General features: G+C 62.4%; 2 protein-coding genes across 7 annotated transcripts; one reads left to right on the plus strand and one right to left on the minus strand.

The window, feature by feature from the left end:
• Positions 1-3,272: 3,272 nt before the first annotated feature.
• Positions 3,273-18,214, plus strand: GIT1 (GIT ArfGAP 1). Of its 5 annotated transcripts, none has more exons than XM_071210453.1 (22): positions 3,273-3,300; positions 3,447-3,556; positions 8,939-9,072; positions 9,489-9,601; positions 9,724-9,829; positions 10,376-10,593; positions 10,667-10,761; positions 11,094-11,136; positions 13,029-13,055; positions 13,227-13,275; positions 13,688-13,760; positions 14,277-14,374; positions 14,688-14,799; positions 14,902-15,035; positions 15,219-15,371; positions 15,492-15,722; positions 15,809-15,862; positions 15,971-16,057; positions 16,179-16,252; positions 16,373-16,555; positions 16,635-16,698; positions 16,859-18,214. In XM_071210453.1, exons 2-22 carry the CDS (start codon positions 3,505-3,507, stop codon positions 17,069-17,071), a joined length of 2,313 nt encoding a protein of 770 aa, XP_071066554.1. In that variant the 5' UTR covers positions 3,273-3,300; positions 3,447-3,504; the 3' UTR covers positions 17,072-18,214. The 5 variants fall into 5 exon arrangements, with proteins under 5 accessions (XP_071066554.1, XP_058139107.1, XP_058139105.1 ...); XM_071210454.1 differs by lacking the exon at positions 3,273-3,300 and adding an exon at positions 4,073-4,279 and having other exon boundaries at positions 3,497-3,556; XM_058283124.2 differs by lacking the exon at positions 3,273-3,300 and having other exon boundaries at positions 3,409-3,556.
• A 322-nt stretch (positions 18,215-18,536) lies between these two features.
• Positions 18,537-22,461, minus strand: TP53I13 (tumor protein p53 inducible protein 13). 2 transcript variants are annotated; one of them, XM_058283127.2, is made up of 7 exons: positions 22,303-22,460; positions 22,044-22,115; positions 21,888-21,929; positions 19,963-20,091; positions 19,633-19,824; positions 18,979-19,528; positions 18,537-18,875 (listed from the first exon to the last, which is right to left on the minus strand). In XM_058283127.2, exons 1-7 carry the CDS (start codon positions 22,372-22,374, stop codon positions 18,763-18,765), a joined length of 1,170 nt encoding a protein of 389 aa, XP_058139110.1. In that variant the 5' UTR covers positions 22,375-22,460; the 3' UTR covers positions 18,537-18,762. The 2 variants fall into 2 exon arrangements, with proteins under 2 accessions (XP_058139110.1, XP_058139112.1); XM_058283129.2 differs by lacking the exon at positions 19,963-20,091 and having other exon boundaries at positions 22,303-22,461.
• Positions 22,462-23,090: the final 629 nt, after the last annotated feature.

Here is a 23,090-nt window from a genome sequence, read left to right on the forward strand (position 1 = left end):
CAGGTGGTCGGAGAGGATCCTGCGCTCTCTCCCAGCTCCCCTGAAATGGCGAGGAGGGAAACAGAGCTGGTCGAAACGGAGGCAGTGTCCGGACTCCAGGTGGCCTGGGAGCATCTCCCACCAGTTTGCATTTCGTCCTTTGCTTTAGCGGGTGCGGGTTACAGACTTCCCCTGAGCATTGGGGAAAGAGGGGACGGCGAGTGTGTGGCCTTCAGGGGTGTCCCGGAGGCCGTGAGGAGGGATCCGGACTCCCAGAAGAGCGGCCACTGGGGGGCCCCTGAGAAAGGCGCGGGACATCAGTGACCAAGGGTCACTGGAGCAGTGAGAGGTCTGGCACCTGAAATGTTTCTGAGTTCTCCCTGAGATTCTTAGAAAATTAAGTGTTTGACGGGGGTGGGGAGGTGAGGGGAGTACATGCCCACTAAGGCGAGGAGGCCAGTCTCCCCACTTCCCCCCCATGCACTATCCTCAGCTAGAACCGCAGTGGCTTTGGGCAGGGAAAGCAGCAGTGGCAGCCCCCCGCCCCCCAAGTGGTCCCGCCAGGAGAGGAAGTGTCTGATTCCAGAGACTGACTGAATGGCCCCAAGGCAGAAAGGCCCTTCCAGAAGGCGCCTTGTAGAGGGAGTGATAAATGTGGAATTGGTCTGTGGGTTGCTGGGGCAGGAAGGACAGAGGGTCGGCCCAGTCTCAGAGGGAGGAACAACTGTGATGTGAGACGGATCTGAGTTCGAATTCAAATGCCTTACTAATCGTGAGACTTTACGCAAATTACTTATTTTTTCTAAGTTTCTCAGAGCACTCACCTCTAAACGAGACTCTGGATATCGCCTCTTTGGGTGAGCTCAGGCTAGAACTTCCCCGCGAAACAGCGCCCCTCCCTCCCCCGACCACGCGGACACCAGGACCAGGTGACCTTCCGGAGCCCGCCGTAGGGATCCCACACCAGCCCCCCGAGAACAGCTATCCTAGAAGCGTGTGTGTGTGGGAAGTGCCAGCAAATGCTGGTAAAGCCCCGGCGCCTCTCTCAGGCTCCTTTGTGTGGTCTCTCCCTCTTCCACACCCAGCGGTGCGGGCGCCCGGCGGGAAGGGCTGCGGGGGAGGCGGCCTGCCTCGTCCCTTTCTCCAGCCTGGGCGGAGCCAGCCCGCGTCTCGGGCCGCAGGGGACCGCTGCCCTCCTCCGCCGCGAGAGGTCAGCAGAGTGCCGTGGCTGCTGCCGCAGATGGGGAGGGGGCTGGCGGGAAGGGGCGGCTGGGAGCGGCCCGGGAGGATTCCTGTACGTTTCCTCAATAAATTGTTTTTCGAATCGTGTGTGTGATTTCCTTTTAGTTTAGCGGTCCCTCTTCCCGGGCTGGCAACATCTCAGAGAAATTCAGGAGGCCCCAAGCCTAGAAACTTGTCCGTTGAGGGGCCGGGGGGAGAGGGGGGGGCTTCGAGAACAAAGTTGGGGGTGCGGATCCGTCCCTGGGTCATTTCCAGGTAGTCCGGAGCCGACCTAGAGATGAGGCGGGAAGCCGGGTGAATCATCTTCCCCTGCAAGGCCTCGGAGCACACGGTGGCAGCCGGGGTGGGGATGGGGCGCAGCTCGAAGGGGCAGCCCACCCCCTGGCCGTGGGCTCTCTTTGCCAGGCGGCCACAGATCCGAAGCAGAGGCCGCTTTCCCTCCCGCCTGAGTGCTCCCTCTGCCACGTGCTCGAGACGCGCCCACACAGCAGAGAAACAAAGACAGCCGAACGGCCCGGCTGCCAGGAGCCGCCTCGACATTTAATAAATGAAATTCCACCGCTGGGGGTCGGGCCGGAGTGAACCGCCGGGCACCGCTCCTGGGCTCCTCGCCGGGTCCGGACGGCCGGGCAGCTCCTCCCGCCGCACCAGGCGGGTGGCGCTGGGTGCGGGCGCAGCCCGGGGCCGCAGGTGGTGCTCCGCTCCTTCCGCCTACCCCCGCCCGCGAGGGATCTGGCAGAAGCCCGGGCAGCTGAGCGGCTGGCTGGCTGGGGGGGAAGGGAGGCTTGCAAGAAGATTCCTTTAAGGTGCGATTTTAAATATACCCCGTGGATCGCGATTTCAAACGGACTTGTCAATCTGGGCTGCCGCAAAAAGCGGTGGAGACAGCTTTGCTTATATTTCGGGTGGTGTGACTCATGAGCATTGTCTCCCCAGGGAAGCAGCCTGCCCACCCACAAGTCACTGCCATTCTGGTGCCGCTGGGAAAAATCGACCAACTGGGGCACCCCGACCCAAGGAACACCCCCCACCCCCCACCCCCGTAACGAGGACTCCTGGCTGCTTGAGGAAATTTCCCTTAACCTTGTCACCACTGCCCTGGTCCCCCAGCCTGGTCATGAGCACCTCTGCCCTCTCTCGACAAGCAGAGCGCCCCAGTCTCTTGCCGCAGCAGGGTGCATGCGGGACACACGTGTGTGGGGGAGCATGCTCAGTGCGGGGGTGCGCCCACGTGCGGCCTGCGCCTCCACTCCCTGGGCCCCCGGCCTTTTTGCCTATTATCCCTGCGAAGTTCAGAAAGAACGGCTGTCGCAAGAAACCGTTCTTGTATGTTACACGCACATGCCCCAGACACACGTCCTCTGTGGCTCCAAAACAAGGTGGATGCATATAAGACAGATGACAAGTGGAGATTACCGCACACCACCGGCATCGTGGTCCCCTCCTCGGGTGGTTTTTTGAAAACCGCTCGGTTTCCTTCCTGTCTGCATGGAAGCATGGATGGAGGGACATGTATTCTTAGCCGTGACGCTGAGGAATTCACTGCGGGCCCTCTCTGGCACCTGGGCCATATCGTTCTCGGATGTGCGTCCTCAGAGTGTGGCCACACATACTGGGACGCCCAGGCGTGGGCACTTGGACCAGAACGAACACTTCACCCCAGCCAGAAAGAGCTGTCACAGCCCCTTGACGGGGAGGAGGCTCGGCCTTCCTCCCGTTCCTTTTTTTTCCTGACTCCCACTCAACCCCCGACTCACAGGCCCTAGGCCCAAGCGACCGTGAGCCACCGCCCGCCCCGAAGGCGGCGGTGAGGGATGGGGCTGTGAGGGTGACTTACACTGCCTCTGGGCTAAGGGACCCCGGAGCAGAGACATGGCCGCAGGCGACGCCGCGCCCCCGCGGCCCCTTTAAGCGCCCCCGCCCGCTCGCGCCCGCGCTCCCGTCTTCCCTTCGGCGGGAGGCGCGGCCGGCGGGGCGGGGGCGCAGCTGCCCCTCCCCCGGTGGGCAGGGCCTGCGCCGCTTCCTGCAGGAACGGCCGCGAGCCGCGCAGGGGGCGGAGAGAGCGAGCCGCGAGCGGCGGCGGGGCGGCGCGGGCGGCGCGGGGCGGAGGGCGCCGCAGGGCGAGCGCGCAGGGGCGCCGCGGGGTCCGGGCCGGCCCGGAGGCGGACGGTTGGCCGGGCGCGCGGAGCCTACCCGGGCCTCGCCGGACCCGGGCCGGGCAGCAGGGGCCGGCCCGCGCCCCCCACGCTGGCCCAGAGGGCTGCGGCCGCCTCGCCGCTGAGGATGTCCCGGAAAGGGCCGCGAGCGGAGGTGTGTGCGGACTGCAGCGCCCCGGGTAAGCGGGGCTGGGCCGGGGGCGGGACCACGCACCGAGGTCGCCGCCGGGCGGGCGCCGGGGCCTGGCGCTAGCGCCGTGCGGGGCGGGAGGGCGGGGCGGGGGGCTGCGGCCTCCGGCCTGGGTCCCACCGGGGCCACTGCGGAGCCGCGTCCTTGGCGGGAGGGTCGGCCTGGGGGTCCCCGCTCCCCTCGCGCCCGTGGACAAGCGAGGAAGGACATTCCCCGCGCCTCCTCCCACCCCTGGGTCTGAGGGAGGCCGGCAGCTAGCTCCTCACCCCCCCACACACCTCCATCTCAGTATCCAAACGGAAGCGCCAGCCTGGGGTGGCAGGAGGGCCGTGGCAGAGGCCGGGAGGGTTTAGGAGGTGGGGGCGAGTGTGCTTTTGTGTCATCTCTGTGCCACCTCCGCGTCTTGCACCTGCTGCTCGCATGGTCTGTGCGCCCGCCGGGGTGACGGAGGGCAAGGGGCAGAGAGCTGGGCCGATGCGCCCGGGCCTGGATACTGTTTCCTCAGGAGCAGGTGAAGGGATAGCTACACCTAGGACTCCCCGCGCCTGCTTCCCACGGCTGGAGCCCCTCGCAGGGCCTGCTGGTGCCAGGGAACAGCCAAACTCCGCTTTTCCTGCTCTCCAGTGAGGCCTGCTTGGGCAGGCGGGCCTGGCACCGTCCTACCTGGGCACAGACCTCTCCCGGTCCCCTGGCCCAGTCTGGGCAGGATCAGGTAGGGAACAGTGGCAAGGGGTGCTTAGACTCCCTGGATCAGGCTGACTTCCTAGCCTGCCTCCCAGGAGTATTTACCCTGGCACGTCCCTTCCCAGCAGTCAGGCTTGGCCGCGATGAAGCCCCCTGGCCTGTGATGAAGTGAGGGGCAGTGACCTGAGAGGCTGCACCTCTGCTGTGGGGGGACGCTGATGCCTGGGGTGGGCTCCTCGGCAACAGGAAGGAAGCCCTAAGCCTTGTCTGTTCTCTCTTTAGAAAGTGGAGACCCCTGGGCAGACTGGGGGCGGGTGTGTCTGTGAACCCCCTGGGGATTGTGGGCACAAGTGTAGGGGTGTGGGGTGTTGTTTTGTTCAGCCATGCCTTGGAGAGGCCCAGGATCCCAACAAGTTTAGCCCCACAGATGCTCAGGGGGTTCTGGCTGCTCGGAGCAAGTGTGTTTGGGAATGGTGGGTCCCTGGCTGGGGCATGGCACCAGATAATGTTGTGGATAGTCATGGCCTCGGGGCATGCCATGGTCTGGAGGGCCCTGAAGGAGCTATGGGGGTGCCCTTGCCCCTTATTAGCTGGAAACTATGACCTTTTTTCTCTTGATCAGTGTCATACCTGGGGTTGGAAGCTTGTCTAGCTGGGTGAGCATTGGGTGGGCATAGGCTGGGGGGAGGGCCAGGAAGGGCTGTGGGGTCTTCGCAGACACCCTGTCAGGGGAGCCTAGATTTTAGTGTTGCCTTTGTTCTAGATTACCTTGGTCCATGGCCAGACTTTGCTCCCTCTGGGCCTCAGTTTCCTCAGCTGTGAGGCAAAGAAGTTGGATTAGAAGTAGTTTTGAGGGCCTTCCTCCCTGCTCCGAGTCTGTGGTCTTGATACTGGGCAGAGGGACTTGGGGCGGCATCAGCAAGGCAGTTTCCTTTCACTGTTGCCCTCAAGTGCCTGCCCGAGGCGTCTGGGTGCCCGGTGGGCTAGGGGAGGAGTGGTGCACATCGGCGTGTTGGGGGTGCACAGCGTCTACCCCCAGTCCTTGTCCAGCGCAGGTATTTGTGCCCCGGCTACCTTCTTTTCCCTTGACTTTGAAGAAGCACAGGGAGAGGCAGGTGGTGAGATGGGTCAGGATGGTGAGGTGGGCAGGGTGCTGACCGTCTTACTCGTCACTCCACCCCAGGACCTATGGTTTCTGGCACAGGTGCTCCCCAAGTGTTTGGTGGCTCGTCAGGACCCCAGCTGGCGGCTTGGGCTTCCCTGCCCCTCCCCCCCACCCTGTGATGCTGGCCCTGGCCTAAAGGGCTGCTCTCAATCCGGGTGCCGCATCAGCCCAGGTGAGGGACTTGAAGTCCAGGCACAGCGCCACCCCGCTTGACAGGTGCCTCTACCCAGGGTCATTGGCTTCTCTATTACAGGAGGCCTGCAGCCCCAGCCCTGGGAACAGGGTCATGGCCTTTTTGAGTTTGGTTAGTTTTGGGGGGCACGGAGGTAAAAAGTGAGGTGTAGCCTCACAGGCCTGGATACACATGGGACAAGTGTGAGTGTGTGGTGAGGCAGCTGGACATGGCACAGCAGCTGTGCTACCTTCTCAGGTGCCATCTGTGTCCTTACTTGCCCTGGGAGTGCAAGAGAGGGGCAGGTGGTGCCCACCCTGCCACCCAGCCTGTCCCCAGCTGCCGAGCCCAGCTCTCCAGGGCCTACTCCTCTTCCCAAAGACACTCCATCTCAGCCTTTCCACTTGGGCAGCCCCAGGCCCAGAAGTGAAGACCTCAAGATGCCCATTCTACAGGCACCTCGAGTGAGCAAGGCTGGCTCCCAGCTGGGGACGTGTTACAGGACAGCTTGTGGGTTCCTTTGTTTTCTATAACATGGATTGAAGTGTTGGGTGAATGGCAGGCTTTTCCTTTTTTATCGAGGTGCAACCTATAGAATAAATTCCCTAAGCGTTGAGCCTAAGGAGTTTTTACATGTCCTTAGATCTGTGGGACCAGCACTCCGGTCAAGACATAGTGCATTTCCAGCACCCTAGTTCCTTATGCCCCCTCCCAGTCACTGCCTCCCAAAGGTAACCGCCATTCTGACCTACATCCCCATGATTACTTTAACCCTCTTTGGAGATAGTGGATTCTGTCCTCTTGTCTAATGAAGAGAGAAAAAGTGGGGGAGACTTGGGGCTGACCCTTATGTGCAGGTCTCCTGGGCCCAGAGGCCACTGAGCTGGATGGGTAGCTCCAGTTCCCTTCGTGGAGACTCCAGGGGGCTGGCACTGGCTGATGCCATCCCAGACCCCCACCCTGTCTGCGGAGGCAGGAGCCCAGGAAGAGGGTTGATACTGAGGGGATACTGAGGGGCCCACGTCCCCACCCCCTGCATTCCCTGAGGAGCCTCTTGGGGGCCAGGGTCCCTTAACCTTAAACTACAGCTGCCCTTTGACTTTCGGAAAGCTTTGGTGTCCCTTCTGCTTAGGAGGTGGCCCACGTGGGGGCTCCACTTGGGCACAAGGGGTGGGTAATAGGGTTGGGTGGGCTTCTCATGTGTGTCATCCAGAAGAACTGAGCGAATGCCAGCGTGGCCCAGGCCAGGACAGCGTCCCCTGTCCACCCTTCCTGTTCCTGACACAGTCCCCTCCCCTGGCCTCCACAGAGGGACAGAGTGCTGCGCAAAGCCTTGGACCGCGGTCCCCACTCCTGGGTCTTGCTCACTGCCGTGGCCAGGGGTTCCCCAAGTCTGGTCCGCCCTCACCGTGAGCTCCCAGGCCACCGCGCCTGGATATCTGACCGACTTTTCCAGGCCTGCCTTCTCCGGTGGGGCCACGGGCCTGGGGTGGAGGCCTCAGGCGGCCCTTTTATGATCCTGGCCTGGGCGGCAACCCACTGACAGGAAACCCCACCATTTCAACAAGAGGAATTTGGGCTGCGTCATTCCCGGCTTCCTGCCTGGGCTGCCAGAGGTGGCTGGTGGGCAGACCCCTGACCCAGTGGGGTTGGAGAGTGGGGGAGGGGGCCTCCCCCGCCTGGAGCCCCTCGCTGTTTGAGTGGATTTGACACAAACGGTGCGTCCTAGGGCTCCCTAACTCGGCGCAGGTGGTGGGCTGCTCCCTCCTGGGCCCTGGAATCTGCCCCCCAGGAAGGTACATGGCGGTCACCTGGTGCATCCCTCTGCTGCCCCACGTCAGCCCCGCCCTTTGGGGGACATTTTTCAGCTTCCATCATTGCAGCTCATGCTGTACCTCAGCTCCAACTGAGGCTGCCCCATTTTGGGGGTGGGGGTGGGGGCCCCTAAAGAAGCCTAGACCCAAAGCGCTGAGCCCCCTCTTTCACTTCCAGTTTCCAGGCCTTATGGGAGGGGCACTCACAGTGGGCAGAGCTCAGGCTGACCCCTGACTCAGAGTCTCCCTCACGGTTCTCCTGGGAGAGCGGCTGGAGGTCCTTGGGAGGAAGGCTCCATGCAGTGCCTTCTGGTTGGGAGAGGCTCTCATCCCCCCAAACCTGTCCTCCCCTGTGGGGGCTCACTCCTGCTTTCCCTGTGTTACCACGGGTAGGGCAGAGAGCCAGCCCACCCCTCCCTGGCCCAGGACAGGGCTTCCTGAGCCGGGCCGGGGCCGGGCAGAGCAGAGTGTCCTGGGAGAGGCTCCCTGCCCCCACTCTGTCCGCACACAATGGCTGCTTTCTCCCCTGTGACCTTTCCGCAGCCTGAGTTGTGTGCAGCAGTCTCCTCCCCCTCTCCCAAAGGGCCTGGGATGGGTGACATCTCCCCTACTCTTGAGAAGGACCCTGGGAGCTCCCACCCAGTCCTGGCTCCCCTTGTTTCCAAAGTTCACTTCTCCCCAAGGGGTGGAGAGTGGCTCCGGGGACTTCCATCCCCCTGGGTTGTCCCCTTCCCTGGGCTGGGGCAGAGGGACGGCAGAGGGTGTAGACATGGCATGGTTTCTGGAGTTGAAGTGCCAGGCCTATATCCCAGAAGCGCCACTCATCAGCTGTGTGACCTCGAGCAAGCCACCCAGCTTCTTTGAGCTACCGTTTTCTCGCCTGTAAAGCAGGGATAGCATATCTTACCTTGCCTGATAATTGTAGGAGCATCTTACATAGAGCACCCAGCTGGTATGCAGTGGGTGCTCAGCAAATGTTAGTTTTCCTTTGCTCTCTCTTCTCCCTAAGAGGAGCTCCAGCTCACCTCAACAGGCTTGGGTGCCAGGGCAGGGGCAGGAAGAGAAGGCCTTGGAGGGGAGGTCCATCACGCAGGTGGGCCAGTGGTTCCAGCCGTTGCCTGGGTGTGGGAGAGCTGTGGCACTGACCCAACCATAGGAGGGTGCCCAGGGACTCTTAGCATCGGGTCACCTCAGGAAGGGCTGTGGGCTGATAGCAGTGGCTGGCAAGGCAGCAAGCTGTGTCCACTGAGCAGGCCTGGGGACCGCACGTCCCCTGAGGGCAAGGCCACATAGGGAAGGCATGGCTCTGCCCGTCCCTAGCTCTGTGCCCTGGGGACTAAAGCCCTTCTCCTGCCGTAGCTCCATTTCCTTCCTGGTAACCTCCGTGCTGGGGTGGTTCCCGCCTCACAGGCTGTCGGGGCCTGGATGGTGAACGCACGTGAAGTGCCAAGCGTGGCGCGGCCCCAGAGCAGGTGCCCCGGAGGCTGAAGTCTGCCTGCTCTCCGGCTGTGGCTGACCCTTGCCCCCACTCCGCAGACCCCGGCTGGGCCTCCATCAGCAGGGGTGTGCTGGTATGCGACGAGTGCTGCAGTGTGCACCGCAGCCTGGGACGCCACATCTCCATCGTCAAGCACCTTCGCCACAGCGCCTGGCCTCCCACGCTGCTGCAGGTATGGGGCCGGGCCAGGCGCGCCCCTTCCCTGCCTCCCCGACCTTCCACACCCGTCTGGAACCCGCAGCCTCCAGGGTGGCACATGCCTGGGCAGCCCCTAACCCAGCGGGCCCTTTCCATCTGTCTACTCCACACAGAGAGGAGACCCTGCCACACACTAGCTGGTCGCGTAGTGCCGAGCAGGTTGCATCGCCTCCCTGAGCCTTGGCACGCTCACCGCCGGGCCTAGGGTGCTCGGTGGGACCCATGGCCTTGGGTGTGGGAGTGGATTCACGTCTGGCGGCACCAGGCACCCAGTGGGCCCCCACAGTGCCGCCTTCCAGCCTGCAGGGCTGCGGTAGGCACTCGGGGGGTGTTTCCCCCAGCGCCCGACACACAGAGAACCGCCTCTCCCTTGGCATCTCTCCCCCACAGATGGTGCACACACTCGCCAGCAACGGGGCCAACTCCATCTGGGAGCACTCCCTGCTGGACCCCGCACAAGTGCAGAGCGGCCGGCGCAAAGCCAACCCCCAGGACAAAGTCCAGTAAGTGGGTGGAGGGCAGGGGCTGCGGGTGCTAGGGCAGGGGCTGTGGGCGCTAGGGCAGGAGCCTGGGAGGCACCCGGTGACCTGCCTCTCCTCATTTCCTCCCGTGTGCCCCACACAAGCCCCATCAAGTCCGAGTTCATCAGGGCCAAGTACCAGATGCTGGCATTCGTACACAAGCTTCCCTGCCGGGACGACGACGGGGTCACTGCCAAGGACCTCAGCAAGGTTTGAGGGGGCCCTTGGCAGACGGGTGGGCCTCACCTCTTCTTCCCACTGGGGACTCCCTCCTCTTCTTGGTTACCACTAAGCCCTGTGCCCCGAAGGCAGCCAGGTCAGGGGAGCACAGTGGACATGGGGAGACAAGACTGCTTGGTCGAGCTGAGTGTGACCACCCACAGCCGCTCTGCTCCCAAGTGGACACACAAGGCCCTGGCTCTGCCACTCAGAAGCTGTGGCAACTCAGGGCAGTCACTTAGCCTCTTAGAGCCTCAGTTTCTCTATCTGTAAAATGGGAAGGAAATAACAGCATCCACCTAATAGGCAACATCTGTTCCAGGCAGAGAACCTGGCACAAGGTAGGTGGTGACTGGCGGCAGCTCTTACTCATTGGCATTAGCTCCTAGCGGGAAGCCCTTTGTCCTCCCTGACATAGCCTGATTCTGGCTGGCCCCTTGGAGCTGGCAGGAGCCCCAGGAGCTGCCTGGGCTGGTGCAGCTGAGGGAGGGGCCCCTCAGGCACAGACCGATTCGTTGCATGCTCTGCTCCCCGCAGCAACTGCATTCGAGCGTGCGGACGGGCAACTTGGAGACGTGTCTGCGTCTGCTGTCCCTGGGTGCCCAGGCCAACTTCTTCCACCCAGAGAAGGGCACCACACCTCTACATGTGGCTGCCAAGGCGGGGCAGACCCTGCAGGCCGAGCTGCTTGTGGTGTACGGAGCTGACCCGGGATCTCCCGACGTTAACGGCCGCACACCCATCGACTATGCCAGGTGAGGGTCAGCAGAGGGGCAAGGCTGGGTGGGGGCAAGGCTGCTCAGGGCTGAGCCATAGCCCCTCCCACAGGCAGGCGGGGCACCATGAGCTGGCGGAAAGGCTAGTGGAGTGCCAGTACGAGCTCACTGACCGGCTGGCCTTCTACCTCTGTGGACGCAAGCCGGGTGAGCAGAGTGTGGACCAGGCCTGGCTGGGGCGGGCAGGTGGGACCCAGGCACACCCCGAGCAGGTGCCATGGTGACAAAGCTGGCTGGGGAACAGTGTTGCTAGGCAACTGGCTCCTGTGAAATTGCTGCAGGCTCTGGGCTGCAGCACGGGCTAGGGAGTGGGGGTGGGCACAACTTCCAGCCAGCGACCAGGGCTCTTGGGGGTGGCCTGCCCTCCTCCCTTCCTCCTGGCACTTCTGGGTGCCAAGCCCTGCTCATGGTAGTGAGGTGGGCTCCCAGCTGCCGAGGCCACCCAGCCCCGGTGACTTGGCATTTTTATTTTTGCTCAGATCACAAGAATGGGCATTACATCATCCCACAGATGGCTGACAGGTGAGTGCCCCCTGATGCCCCTTTCCAGAGGCTCCCAGAAGCTGTTGGATGCCATGCTGGGTGTCTCACCCTTGAGGCCCCACTCCGCTCCCCACGTCCCCAGGCTGCAGGGACTGGGTACTCCTACCCGCAGGGGCTGGCTGGAGGCCTAGGCCTTTCCCAGCCTGGTCCTCACGCCCCAGTGAAATGTCACCTCCATGCACAGCCAGCACATGCCTGTCAAGTACACGGAGGGCTTGCGTACAAGCCACGACGCCTGGGTCGGGGAGGGGAGGGGTGGGGGGTCGGGCCCCGGGTTCTGCTGTCCTGGTGATTCTGACCCTACTGTAAAGTATAGTCTTTGGACCAGCTTCTCCTCTTTGGAAAGATGGTTGGGCTCGAGGGATTCAACTGCTTTGGGACTTACAGCCAGGACTGTCTGGCATGCTCAGGTTTGGGCAGGGGACAGGGGCCCGGGGCCCGTGAAGTGTGTGTGTGACCCTGCCTCTGCCCTGAGAGGCCCCAGCGCCCAGGCAGCCGAGGACACCCGAGTCACACACCCAGCTCACAAGATGGATGCTAGTGCCACCTGGTGGCTACCTCCATGATGGCAGTCTTGGTGCCAGGCTGGCTGTACCAGCAGGCTTTGAGCGGGCAGATGGGGTGGTCAGACCTGGGAACCTTGGATCCCTGAGCGCTGATCTCCTCTGTTCTAAGACCCCCAAGGCTCCTCCCTACTCGGCTGGTCTAGTTCTGCCTGGTGTGTGTGACACAGGCGTGTATTCAGTGACACGTTAACCGAGCACCTGTCCAGTGCCAGCCACTGTCCTGGGCACGGGACGCACAGAGATAACACACACGATTCTTGCCCTTGAGGAGCTCACAGAGATAATTACTGTCCAGTGTGGGGAGCGCGGCAAGCGAGGCAAAGGCACGGGTTAGAAACGCTATGCCAGGAAGTCCAGACAGCCCCTGTGGCTGGAGCCTGATGTGACAGGCAGGGGATCCCAGGAGCAAGACCAAGTGGAGACAGATGAGAGCATGGCCGGCTCTGGGAGCCTGATGAGCGCCGTGGCTTCATCCTCAGGGCAGAGGGGCTGCCGAGCAGGGATGTGTGGAGGCAGCTCAGCTGCTTACTGGCTTTGTGACTTTGAGCAGGCTACTTAACCTCTCTGGTCCTTAGTGACTTCACCTAGTATGTGGTATGGAGATGACAGTATTTTTCAGGGTTGTTGAGAGGATTAAAAGAATGCATGCAAATCACTTAGCAAGGGTTTGTTTTTTTTGTTTTTTTAGTACCCCCCTTGTGGCTTTTTGTGTGCGTCACCTTGCCAAGTCGGCTCTCTATGGCGCTTGTGAGCCAGCGGTGCTCCGCAGCACCCAGGCAAACCTGCCTTCACAAGGAGGCCCCGGGACACGAACCCAGGGCCTCCCATATGGTAGACGGGAGCCAAACTGATTGAGTCACAACCGCTTTCCCACCTAGCATGTTTTTTATGTGAGCATTTTATTGAAGCACGGTTGAGGTATGCTTTACATACCTGTTATTACTGATGTCTTAAGGCAAGGGGGACAGCCAGGCATGTCCATTCAAAAAGATCAACCTGGTTGCTGGGTAGAGAGAGGATTGTAGGGGCAAGACTGCAAGTAGGGAGGGTGGATTAAGAAACTGCTGCAAAAGCTCAGCATAGTATGGGGACTGGGTGCAGAGGCTGAAGGTGACACGCGGTAGCTGAGGTTGGGGTGCCGCCAACCAAGAGAGAGGGAGCAGGGCTGGGGAGGATGTTGAGTGTGAGCACTCTGGTCCAGGGTGGACAGGGGCCTGTGCTTGACGTGGGAAGGGGTGGGCTGCCCTGCTCATGGGTAATTGCTCCCTCTGTCCTGTTCTCTCTGCTGCCTTCCTCTGGACTTAGATCTCGGCAAAAGTGCATGTCTCAGAGGTATACGTGCCTGCTGGGGGTGCAGGTTTTGGAGGCTGGGTGGGGCGAGGAGGTGCTTGTTGTGTGGTATCCGGGCTGTTGTCCCCCTGGGACCCTGCATGTGTGGGAGGTCACTGTCAGGGCCTGGCCTCACCCATGCTCACCACTCCCATGTCCCTCCTCTGTCCACAGCCTGGACCTGTCTGAGCTGGCCAAAGCTGCCAAGAAGAAGCTGCAGGCGGTGAGTCTGCTCAGGCAGACCCCTCCTACTTGGAGCTGTCCCACATCTGTCACCCCACCCCCTGCTGTTGCCCCCCCCCCCTTCCTCACAACTTGTCCAAATGCCTTGTGACCTGATGCCCTTTTCCAGGTCTGTGGCCTGGTTTTCTCCAGCCCCTTCCCAGGCTCCTGTTCTCAACCTCCCACCGAGCTGGGATCAGCTAGCCCCTGGTCTGCCCTCCCACGTGCTCCCTAGGAGGGAATTAACTGTCTGGCCTCCCTCCCGTCCCCTCCCACCATGGAGACTGTGGGGACTGGACAGCCCAAGGGCCATGAACCATTCCCCATGTCTTACTCCATCCTGGTGAGCTGGCCTTGCCAGCACAGGGGGCCAGTGAACCTGACAAGGCCCACATCCTGCCTTCCATCTTCAGCTCAGCAACCGGCTTTTTGAGGAACTTGCCATGGACGTGTATGATGAGGTGGACAGAAGAGAAAATGACGCAGGTGAGCTGGGAGACGGCAGGGGCAACAAGAGTGATGGACCTCTCTGCTGGGGAAGGGCGAGGACCTGGCGTGGATTTTCTAGTCCTTTTACTGGGTTCGGGGCTGCGCAGCAGGCCTGCAGATAAGCCCCTGCCAGCTGTGCGCTGGCCTGGGCAGCTGCCCCAGCTGGACAGCGTGCACCGAGCTGGAGGCGGCTGCCTGCCCCTCCCACCCCCCTCCCCTGGGACTGGGGCGCATCTCCGCTCAGGCTGCCCTCCCACTTTGGCTCTCTCCCCAGTCCTGCTCCGCCCGCTACATCCCTCCTTACTGGCCCGAGCCAGATTCCAGCCCCAGCTCTGGGTGGGAGCAGTCAGGAGGGAGTTGTCTCATTCTGTCCGTCAGTCCTCTTGCCGGCCTCGCTGGGCCTGGCTTCACGTGCCTGAAGACCAATGACCGGTGGGCTCGGGGGGAACTAGGAAGCCCCCCCCCCACTTCCGCCTCGGCCGGGACAAGCTTCCCCCTGCCCCTCCCCCACAGTGTGGCTGGCTACCCAGAACCACAGCACCCTGGTGACGGAGCGCAGTGCGGTGCCCTTTCTGCCTGTTAACCCCGAGTACTCGGCCACACGCAACCAGGTGAGGGGCTAGGTGGGGGCCTGGGGTGTCCCCCGGCCTGGGGCTGCCAGCACTGTGAGCCCAGGCCTCCTCCACCCTTAGGCGGAGCCTCCCCAAGCCCCGGCTGGCACTGGGATTGGGGGACGGGAAGAGGCTTCCTTTGAGCACTTGGGGAGGAGCCTCTGCCCGAGACTGGCCAGAGGAAGCTGAGCTGAGGTTTAGCTGTGGTCAAATCAAATAATGGGGGTGGGCACGCCACTTTGTCCTCGTGCCCCCCCCCCACGTGTCGGCATGTAAGAGGCCCCTCTCCCACCGCGGCCCGTCTGCCTTGCAGGGGCGGCAGAAGCTGGCCCGCTTTAACGCGCGCGAGTTTGCCACCTTGATCATCGACATTCTCAGCGAGGCCAAGCGGAGACAGCAGGGCAAGGGCCTGAGCAGCCCCACAGGTAGGCAGGGCCACAAGGGCGGCGGTGGGGTGGCGGGCCCGGTTCCCTCGGCAGGGGAGGGGGCGGCTGAGCAAGCCTCGAGTGACAGGCCTGTGTCCTCAGACAACCTGGAGCTCTCTGCGCGGAGCCAGAGCGACTTCGACGACCAGCACGACTACGACAGCGTGGCCTCCGATGAGGACACGGACCAGGAGCCCCTCCGCAGCGCCAGTGCCACGCGCAACAACCGTGCCAGGGTCTGAGTGCCGCCCCAGCCCCCGCTGCCCGTTCCCGCGTGCCCCCTCCCTGCCTCTGCCACCACCCAGCACTCTCTTCCGGAGCCCCAAGGGGCCCTGGGAGCAAGTGGGCCCGGCCCGAGGGCGGCCCGCACAGGCGCTGGCCCCCTGCCCCCGCGCTGACGGCCACGCCTCGCCCAGCAGAGCATGGACTCTTCGGACCTGTCGGACGGGGCTGTGACGCTGCAGGAGTACCTGGAGCTGAAGAAGGCCCTGGCGACCTCCGAGGCGAAGGTGCAGCAGCTCATGAAGGTCAACAGCAGCCTGAGTGACGAGCTCCGGAGGCTGCAGCGGGAGGTGAGGGCTGCGGCCTCGGTGGAAATTGGGAGGGGGGGTCCCAGGGCCCCCTGGGGAAGGGGCACCCTCTTCCAGAGGCGGGGAGCCTGCCTGGACCTGCGTTCCTGACGCCGCTCACAGATCCACAAGCTGCAGGCTGAGAACCTGCAGATGCGGCAGCAGTCGGGGCCTGCACCCTCGCCGCCCCTGCCCAGCGAACGGGCAGAGCACACGGCCATGGTGCCCGGCGCCAGCGCCCACCGCAGGGACCGCCAGGCCTTCTCCATGTATGAGCCGGGCTCGGCCCTGAAGCCCTTTGGGGGCCCGCCCGGCGACGAGCTCAGCACGCGGCTCCAGCCTTTCCACAGCTCGGTGAGTTGCCGCCTCCAGGGGTGGGGGAGGTAGGCTTGGAGTCCCAGCCGTTCCTCCCGTGACACCCCACTGTGCTAACGCCCCAGGAGCTGGAAGATGATGCCATCTACTCAGTGCACGTCCCTGCCGGCCTCTACCGGGTAAGCAAGGCCTGGGGAAGGTGGGTGCATTTGAGCTCCTGCCCGCCCTGAGGGGTCGAGGGTGGCCAGGAGGAGAGGAGGTGGGCTCCAGTCCTGTCCTGCTTTCAGATCCGCAAGGGGGTGTCTGCCTCAGCTGTGCCGTTCCCGCCTTCCTCCCCACTGCTGTCCTGCCCCCAGGAAGGAAGCCGCCACACAGTAATGTCACAGGCCCAGAGCCGGAGGGGCGGGCTGGGAAGTGGGGGGGTGGGGTGGCAGGAGGGACCGTCTGGGGCCGGGAATGGGTACCTCACCTGCCAGCGCCCCCTTCTACCTCCAGAGCAAACTCTCCCGCCACGGCAGCGGCGCGGACAGCGACTACGAGAACACGCAGAGCGGGGAGCCGCTGCTTGGGTGAGGCACCCTGGGGTCTCAGGCAGACCCCAGCCCCGCTCGCCCCGATGGGAGGTCAAGAGGGCTGTAGACGCTGTGAGGACGTAGCTGGAACGTCCCTTCCCAACCCCTGGGCCTTAGGCTGGAAGGGAAGCGGTTTCTAGAGCTGGGCAAGGAGGAGGACTTCCACCCAGAGCTGGAAGGTCTGGACGGCGACCTGGACCCTGGGCTTCCCAGCACCGAGGACGTCATCCTGAAGACTGAGCAGGTCACCAAGAACATTCAGGAGCTGCTGCGGGCTGCCCAGGAATTCAAGCATGACAGGTATGGGGTGGGCAGGCTCATAGCAGTTTTTGGGGTGTTGGTCAAGGGCCCCTGGTTTATGCGTCCCTTCCCCCCACAGCTTTGTGCCCTGCTCAGAGAAGATCCACTTGGCTGTGACCGAGATGGCCTCCCTCTTCCCAAAGGTACAGGGGCCAAAGAGAGGTGCAGGAGTGCGCAGCCCTCAGGGTGGGGCAGGCATAGAGCATCTGACCGCGGCCACTTGGGTGGAGACGTGGACAGGCTGGGCCGGGGTGCGGCGCCTGCGGTGAAGTCTGAGGCCCGGCTGCTCCCCCTCCCCGCCAGAGGCCAGCCCTGGAGCCGGTGCGCAGCTCGCTGCGGCTGCTCAACGCCAGCGCCTACCGGCTGCAGAGCGAGTGCCGGAAGACGGTGCCCCCGGAGCCCGGCGCGCCTGTGGACTTCCAGCTGCTGACGCAGCAGGTGATCCAGTGCGCCTATGACATCGCCAAGGCTGCCAAGCAGCTGGTCACCATCACCACCCGAGAGAAGAAGCAGTGACCGCTCTCCCCACACCCTCACCCACACCCTGGGACCTCAATGGCCATGGGAGCTGGGCCACTCCAAACACTAATCCCCACCCCAACAGAGCCACTGGCACAAGTGCCCTTAGCGCTGCCACTGTCCCCTGGCAGCCAGGTGCCCTGGTGCCTGCCCCCTCTCAAGCCCCCAGGATGGGAGGTGGGGTGGCAGGGGCTTCTGCCCCCACATTCCATGCACCTCCCTCTGTACATAGCATCCCCCTCCCCCCCAGAGCAGGGGCCTGCAAGGCATCACTCCCAGCCCTTTGCCCTCCGGGCACCCTCAGCAAAGGGAGGGGGGGCACTCCAGGCGGGGCAGTTCCCCCACATGCACCCCACCCCCATGAGCCAGTTCAGCCCTACTGGGGCTGAGCGGGGGCATCCCCGTCCTCTGTACATAACTCTATGGATGTCCCTGTCCTGTAGCCACCAGCCCCCCTGCTGCTCTTTAATGCCAAACGGCCCCTGCCTAGGGCACAGGTGCCGACCTGTGTGCCAGGGTCCCCAGCAGCAAACACTGGAAAACCTTTTTTTCTTCCTTTCCTTCCTCCCTCCCCTTAATTTTAACTTTGTGGTAACTGAGTGTCCCTGCGTGCCTGCGTGTGAGTGTGCGGGGCGGCGGTGCCGTTCCAGAGGCCTGGTCCATCCAGATTTTTGTGAGGGGTGAGCAGTGGGGCCAGTGTTGGGGGTCAGCCTCCCTCTCCCCCACCCATGGGCCAGGGCCTGCTGGGATACCCAACTGTGGTCCCACAGCTGCCCCCCACCCTTCCTCTATGAACTACCAGAAACCACTTCCTTCCACCTCTCGGCCTCTTCCCTTGTGGAAGGGGTCGTGTGCTGGCCGGGGTAGAGACCTGGGGCTGGCTCCCCGGGGACCCTGATTCAGCAGGCGGGTGTGGAGCTGAGAGCCCCGTTCTCCAGCCCCCCTGAAATGCCAGCACCCCCCACCGGTTCTGCATCTCTGCTGTGCGCCCCCAGTCTGGGCTGCAGCCTGGTGAGGCTGATGGGTGGCATGTACCAGCTCTTCTCCCCAGGCACCAGGCCCTGTCTGTGTGGTGGTGGGTGGGCTGACTGTCAAGACGTGTCATGTACATTTGTATCAAAAATAAACAAGTGACCATGGCGCCTTCTCTGATGCTTAGAGAAGGGGGTAGGGCGGGCAGCAGACAAGAGAGACTCACCTGGCAGAGGTGGGAAAAGCAACCAAAGCGGCGGGGACTACTGGTAACTGGTCTTGTAGGAGCTTGGGAAATAGTGTTTCAGTGTCTACCCCAGCCCCTGCATGTTGGCAGGGGGAGTTCCTCACACTTCTAAGATCCTGGCTCTAAGGAAGGCCAAGCTGGCCGGTGCCAGGTCTGATTTTTAAGCCTCTTTCTTAAAACCCCACATGGCCAACTGGACTGAGTGTGTCTGTGTGTGGCAGGTGCTCAAGCTCAACCCCAGAGTCTACTAAAATAATTTAATTAGAAATACAGGGAGTTGGGCAAGGGAGGTGGAAACGGCCCCTTCTCTCCCCTCAGGGCTCCCCCCAAAACAAGAAAGAACGCTTTTGCCACACTTAGGCTGGCCTCATCCGGCCACCAGGGGGCGCCCCCGCGCAGTCCACGTGGCAGAGGTCCGGGCCTCCCAACGGGAGGAGCCGGCCAGCACCGGCGGCAGGCCGGGGTGAGGTCAGTCAGAGCTGTCCCTGTCCGGGTCGCTGTCCGGAGTGGGTGGGAGGAGGGGCCTCCGGCGGGAGCGCTTGACCCGGCGTGGGGGCATCAGCAGCCTCCGCTTGAGCACAGCTATGGGCGGGGGCGGGGCGGATGGGGGGGAGGGGTGGTCACCGTCTGGGAGGGAGGGGAGGCTGTGGGGACTGGGGGGGGAGAGGGGGGCAAAACTGCTTACCAGCCACCGTGTCCTGGCTCTCTGATGTGGGCCCCCAGTAGATGCTCTCACCGCGTCGGAAGTTTCGATGCAGGCGTGTGCAGAGCGTGGCCAAGGTGAGCAGCACCAACAGGAAGGTCAGGGCCATGGCAGCCCAGGCGGCCTCCTCCGTGCGTGGGGTGGGGCCCCGGGCTGCCCGAGGCGGCGCTGCCCCCCGAGGGGCTGGAGGAGCCTGGCTGGGACAGGCACAGCCCCCTGGGCTGCCTTGTCTGTTAGCCTGAGCCTCTGTCCTGGCGCTGGCATTGCCTCCAGGCTCCCCAGGTGGCAAGGGAGCAGTGGGCACTGATGGAACATTACCCTGCTCACCCAGGAAGTCCAACGTGGACTTAGCCTGCCAGCTCCGTGGGGAAGCAGAGGGAAGCCTCAGGGCTGAGGGGGTGGGCTGGAGGCCCAGGGCAGCCCGCAGCCCTCGCCTCCTGGCACCACCTGGAGAGGACTGCCTCAGCCTTCTAGATGCAACCTTTGCACCTAGCAGCCGCCAGATCCATTGAGGAAAGAGCAAAGCTGGGACCTGAGGGGGAAAGAGGCAGCAGTCATCCTTCCCTGCCCACTCCCAGTTAACCCAATGGTTCCCCCACCCACCCACCCAGCCTGGGCCCAGTAGCTAACCCTCACCTGCACACACCCTCTTTGGCACAGCCTCCCTCTTCCTGGGATTGACACCAAGGGAAAGGGCCTGGAAAGGCTGTCAGAGTGGAGCCGGGCTCTCCTCCTCCTCTGCCTCCGCCTCTTGAGCCAGTGGACAGCCCAGGCTGGCTCTATCCAGGCCATCTCCAGCACTACCCCCCATGCTGTCAGCACCAGGGGCTATGAAAGGAGGAAACTGTTAAAGCTGAGACGGAAGTGAGCAAGCAAGAGAAAGCCCCTGAATTCTTCCCTGCAGTCATGCACACGAGGCTGTGCCTTCTGTCAGTTCCAGACAACTGCCTTCCACCAACCACTTACCCGATCCTGGGTGAGGCTGGAGTCAGGGGCTAGTGAAGGCTGGGCCACACAAATGTGGGCCAGGAGGGCAAGCTGGAGCTTCAGCCAGGGGTGGGCACAAGGGTGATAGAGGAAGCCGATATCCTCAGCCTGGAGGAAAGGCACGGCAGTACTGAGCCTGGCCCAAGTCCCTCCCCGAGAATCCTAAGTTCTCCCAACCTTGGGGACAATTTAAAGGGACTCCCAACATAGCCGGATGGCCCTGCCAACCTCAAGGGCTCAAGAAAGGGCAAAGGGCCCTTGGTGCTGGCATGCACTCCTTGCCTCTGAGCATTCCTTCCCCCACTCTCCATCAAGTGGCACCCCCTCAAAGCTCACAATTTCTAAGACAGAACACCTGGCTAACCTGTCAGACTCAGACCACACACTCGGCTGTAATTCCCTGCACCTGCAACGATGGGCGACAGATCCCCAATCTAGACTTCATGTGTCCTGCAAACGGAGACTCCCAAGAGCATCCAAATAGCACACAGGCAGCAGGTGCACAATCCTAGGATGGAAACTCCATCAATCATTAATTATTCTTTGATTGAGATGACCTGGTGTTCCACACTATGTAGATACTGAAGGAGATGCCAAAGGAGAACTCGCGGACTCTGCTTGCAGGGAACGTATAGGAAACTCAGGGAGACAAAACTAATGCAATGAATGAGCAAACTAAAAAAAACTCAAAAGTGATTAGTTGCTAAATCATGAGAGGCAGGCTACAAACATGGCAGGAATTTAAGGGAAGAAGGTGATGAGTAAGGGCTGAAGTGAACGGAGGTGCCAAGGGGTGCTGGCTCCTCGACTGGAATTTGAGGATGGATGGGGCTGGCTGGCAGGAGGGGTGGGAGCTGCGTGCTTCAGATCAGAATAGGCCAGGTGTGGAGGAAAAGGAACTAGTAGGAATGAGCGTGGCACTCACTGTGCGAGGTAGAGAGACTAGCACGACTGTGGAGGAACCAAAGATCTGGAGCAGTCAGCCAAGGCTTACTTATCTAGAGCAGGGGTTCTTAACCTTTTTCGTTCCATGGACCCCTTTGCCAGTCTGGTGAAAACTGCAGACCCCTCACTAAGTCCACACTATACCATGTATGACTTAATAACTATATCACACCTGCACCAACACATCCCCACAAGAATGTTTATTTAAAATTTCAGTTCAAGCTCACAGACCCCTTGTTAAGAAGCTCCTGCTCTAGAGCCTGAAAAGCCAGGCAGAGGAGTATGGCCAGGATAAAGCAGGAAATAAGAGAACTATGGCAGGGTTCTGAACAGTGGAGTGACATGATGAAAGGGCTGTTTGAAGAATGGATCAGGAAGGTGGCATGAAGCAATATCTCTTGGTCTGGAGCTATTACAGAGGATCAAAAGAATTAGATATTTCAAAGGAAAAAAAAAAGGACAGCAAAGGGAAGCTGTCAAACAACTGGCAATGGAGACAAGGAGGTAGCCAACCAAGTTTGGGATCCTAGGAACCTGACGCACACTCCTCACACGATACAGCTTTGTACTTTTCAGAACGCTGTCACGCTATTCCTTTAATCCTCACAAGTGGGGACAGTATAAATATCCTCTCAGAAAACTGAGGCCCAGAGCCATCAGGAGACTTCCCAGTCACAGCTGGAGTTGGGGCTTGGAATTGCTTTGTTCTACTACCTTCACTGTTCCACTTGCTGCCACCTGTTCACCAGCCAGCCACCTCACAGCATCCCTGGTACACCAATACAAAGGACAGGCCCACCTCATCTGTCTTGTGCTGGAGTGGGAAGGGCAGGGCCACTGCCTGCCTCTAAGGAGAGCGATGTGGAATGGAGTTGTGAGCAGAACAGGGGGAGCAAGGCTGCAAGGAGCTGGCTTTCTCCAGGTGCAGACACTAAGGCAGGGCCCCTGCTTGTACTTACTTCACCTGGGCTCATCCGCGTGAAGGTCACTCTTGGTGACACCTGTTCATGGGACGAGAAAAGCGCTTAGGGCAGCTGAGGGACTCCGTGTGCGGGATGGGGAGGGGACAACAGGCCCCACGTGCCCCCTTCCCCATGGCCCTCCAGGACTCCTACCTGTGAGGGCAGAGGCCACGGGCCCTCGGGACAAGGGGCACCCGCCTCTTCCTCCGCCGGCCCAGTCACCACCTGTGGGTCCAAGGCGCAGGGCTGGGGCGCTGCTCCGCGAGGCTCCCGCCCGCTCCCTCCCCGGGTCCAGCCCGCCGGGGCGGGGCTCCACGTCTCCTCCCGGCGCGCCAGTCCTTCCAAGAAAAACTTTGGGCGAGGCGCACTTTGAGATCCAGGCCGAAGCCCTCTCGGGAGCGGGTCGCCTTACCTCACTGGCACCCAGGAGCCCCACCAGGGCGGCCAGGAGAAGCAGCGGGGCGGTAGGCGGAGGAGACGCCATCCCAGCCCGCCCCGGGCGGGCCCACCGCCCCTCGAGCGAGAGAGCGCGCGCCGCCCCGCCGAGGCGCCGCGCGCCCACGTAGAGCCCGGGCCCGCGCGCGCCGCCCCGCCTCCCAGCCCGCGCGCCCCCGCCCCGCCTCCCAGCCCGCGCGCCCCCGCCCCGCCCCGGTGCCCGCCCACGGCGGCGGGCCGCGCGCGCACGCGTTCTAAACGCAAAGCCGGAAAAGTTTGGGGAGGGCGCTGGGCCCCGCGCAGCGCGCGGGAGGACTGGCGAGACGGCCTTCCTAGTCCCGGCATTCGTCCCAGTTTATCCCCGCGGGCTGCAGGGCGCAGCTTCGGCGCCTCGATGGGATCCCGGACTGGAGTGAAAGGCGGGAAAAGGGATCCCTGTGGCCCAGGCGGGCGAGACGACACGCTCCCGCTTTAAATCCGCTTCACACTAGTCCATGCGACCCGCAACTGGAAGAGTGGAGGGCGGTGGGGTCGCCCTGCAGCGGGGCGTCGGCTCTTCTGCGCTCGCCCCGGGCGCCCTTTTCCCTGGCCTGGCTCAGAATTCTGAGGAAAGACGGGAACGCGGGTGGAGAGTGAGGGTTGAGATGCCCAGCTCAAAACTTGGGAACAGAGCGACAGTGTTCCTGCAGACGTTCCCTATCTAGACGGGGGTCCCTGGGCCCCCACCCCCAGGAAATGCCAGTGCCGAGCTGAAGTAGACTCCAG

This window comes from Dasypus novemcinctus, chromosome 21, assembly GCF_030445035.2.
Source record: "Dasypus novemcinctus isolate mDasNov1 chromosome 21, mDasNov1.1.hap2, whole genome shotgun sequence".
Taxonomy (NCBI): Eukaryota; Metazoa; Chordata; class Mammalia; order Cingulata; family Dasypodidae; genus Dasypus; species Dasypus novemcinctus.

Coding starts and splice junctions, on each gene's coding strand:
- TP53I13 (XM_058283127.2), bottom strand. CDS start 22,374: ATGGCGTCTCCTCCGCCTACCGCCCCGCTGCTTCTCCTGGCCGCCCTG. Junction 20,092..21,887: donor CGCGGATGAGCCCAGGTGAA/GTAAGTACAAGC, acceptor CCTTTCCTCCAG/GCTGAGGATATCGGCTTCCT. Junction 19,529..19,632: donor GCCAAAGAGGGTGTGTGCAG/GTGAGGGTTAGC, acceptor TTTCCCCCTCAG/GTCCCAGCTTTGCTCTTTCC.
- GIT1 (XM_071210453.1), top strand. CDS start 3,505: ATGTCCCGGAAAGGGCCGCGAGCGGAGGTGTGTGCGGACTGCAGCGCC. Junction 13,056..13,226: donor CAAAAGTGCATGTCTCAGAG/GTATACGTGCCT, acceptor CTCTGTCCACAG/CCTGGACCTGTCTGAGCTGG. Junction 16,253..16,372: donor AGCGGGGAGCCGCTGCTTGG/GTGAGGCACCCT, acceptor CCTGGGCCTTAG/GCTGGAAGGGAAGCGGTTTC.